Source organism: Eimeria mitis, genomic scaffold (assembly GCF_000499745.2).
Source record: "Eimeria mitis Houghton genomic scaffold, Emh_scaff3831, whole genome shotgun sequence".
NCBI lineage: Eukaryota > Apicomplexa > Conoidasida > Eucoccidiorida > Eimeriidae > Eimeria > Eimeria mitis.
In genome coordinates this window covers 2,534-3,548 of record NW_013572165.1, presented here as the reverse complement: position 1 = coordinate 3,548, position 1,015 = coordinate 2,534, and the positions used below count along the sequence as shown (strand labels likewise).

The 1,015-nt window shown below is 50.6% G+C and overlaps 1 protein-coding gene across 1 annotated transcript in view; it reads left to right on the top strand.

Moving 5' to 3' along the window:
- The window catches only part of EMH_0069980 (uncharacterized protein), a gene marked incomplete at both ends in the record, with an annotated part of 1,063 nt that extends 583 nt beyond the window's left edge, over window positions 1-480 (top strand). Inside the window, one exon of the mRNA XM_013498924.1 lies at window positions 87-480. Within this exon, the coding sequence (XP_013354378.1) occupies window positions 87-480 (394 nt within the window). The remainder of the gene's footprint in view (window positions 1-86) is intronic.
- Window positions 481-1,015: the final 535 nt, after the last annotated feature.

Sequence of the window (1,015 nt, the reverse complement as noted above, 5' to 3'; positions counted from 1 at the left end):
AACTATCCAAGGGAGAAAATAACAGTGCTGCTACTTTTTCTTCTGCTCTACCCATTGTCGTTGCTGCTGCTTATACCTACATGCAGCGGAGAAGACCAGAGAATGTTGGGGGGCAGCCGCGGCAGCTCTAAGAGGCCGCTGGATTTGCTGCTGCTCCCCCAAATGCCTCCTAAGAAACTCGACCCGCTTAGCTGCAGCAGCAGCAGCAGCAGCAGCAGCAGCAGCAGCAGCAGCAGCAGCAGGAGCAACAGCAGCAGCAACGTCGTTCATATCACCGGCAGCAATAGTGTCATCATCAGCAGCAGTAGCAGCAGCAGCTCTAGCAGCAACAACAGCAGCAGTAACAGCAGCAACAGCAGCAGCAGTAACAGCAGCACCATCAGCAACAGCAGCAGCAGCAGCAGCAGCAGCAACAGCAGCAGCAGCAGCAGCAGCAGTCTTACATGCCAGAGTCTAACAGCTGACTCAGCGACAGAGTAAGAAGCAATCCAGTTGCCGTCTTCACTAAACCCTAACGCAGACACTGCCCCTGCAGCACCACACAAACCCTAAACCCTAAACCCTAAACCCTAAACCCTTGATCCTAAATTGTAAGCCCTAAAACAAAGAGAAAGACTCAACTATCAACATATATTCTAAAACCCTAAACCCTAAACCCTAAACCCTAAACCATAGAAAAAGACAGAGAACAGAACAGAGAGTATAGCACCTACTATCAACACTAGGGTTTAGGGTTTAGGGTTTAGGGTTTAGGGTTTAGGGTTTGGGGCTTGCCTTGGTGCCCTTCAAAAACCCTCATCTTTGTGGCTGTTCTCAGATCGTAAGCAACGACGACACCATCCTCTGTCCCCACCGCCAGCCTGCACACCAAACCCTAAACCCTAAACCCTAAACCCTAAACCCTAAACCCTAAACCATAAACCATAAACCCTAAACCCTGAAGCCCTGCAGTCAGTGCTGTGCAAGGCTCACAAGCCGTATACTTCCGCCTCAGCCCCACCCCATAAACCCTAAG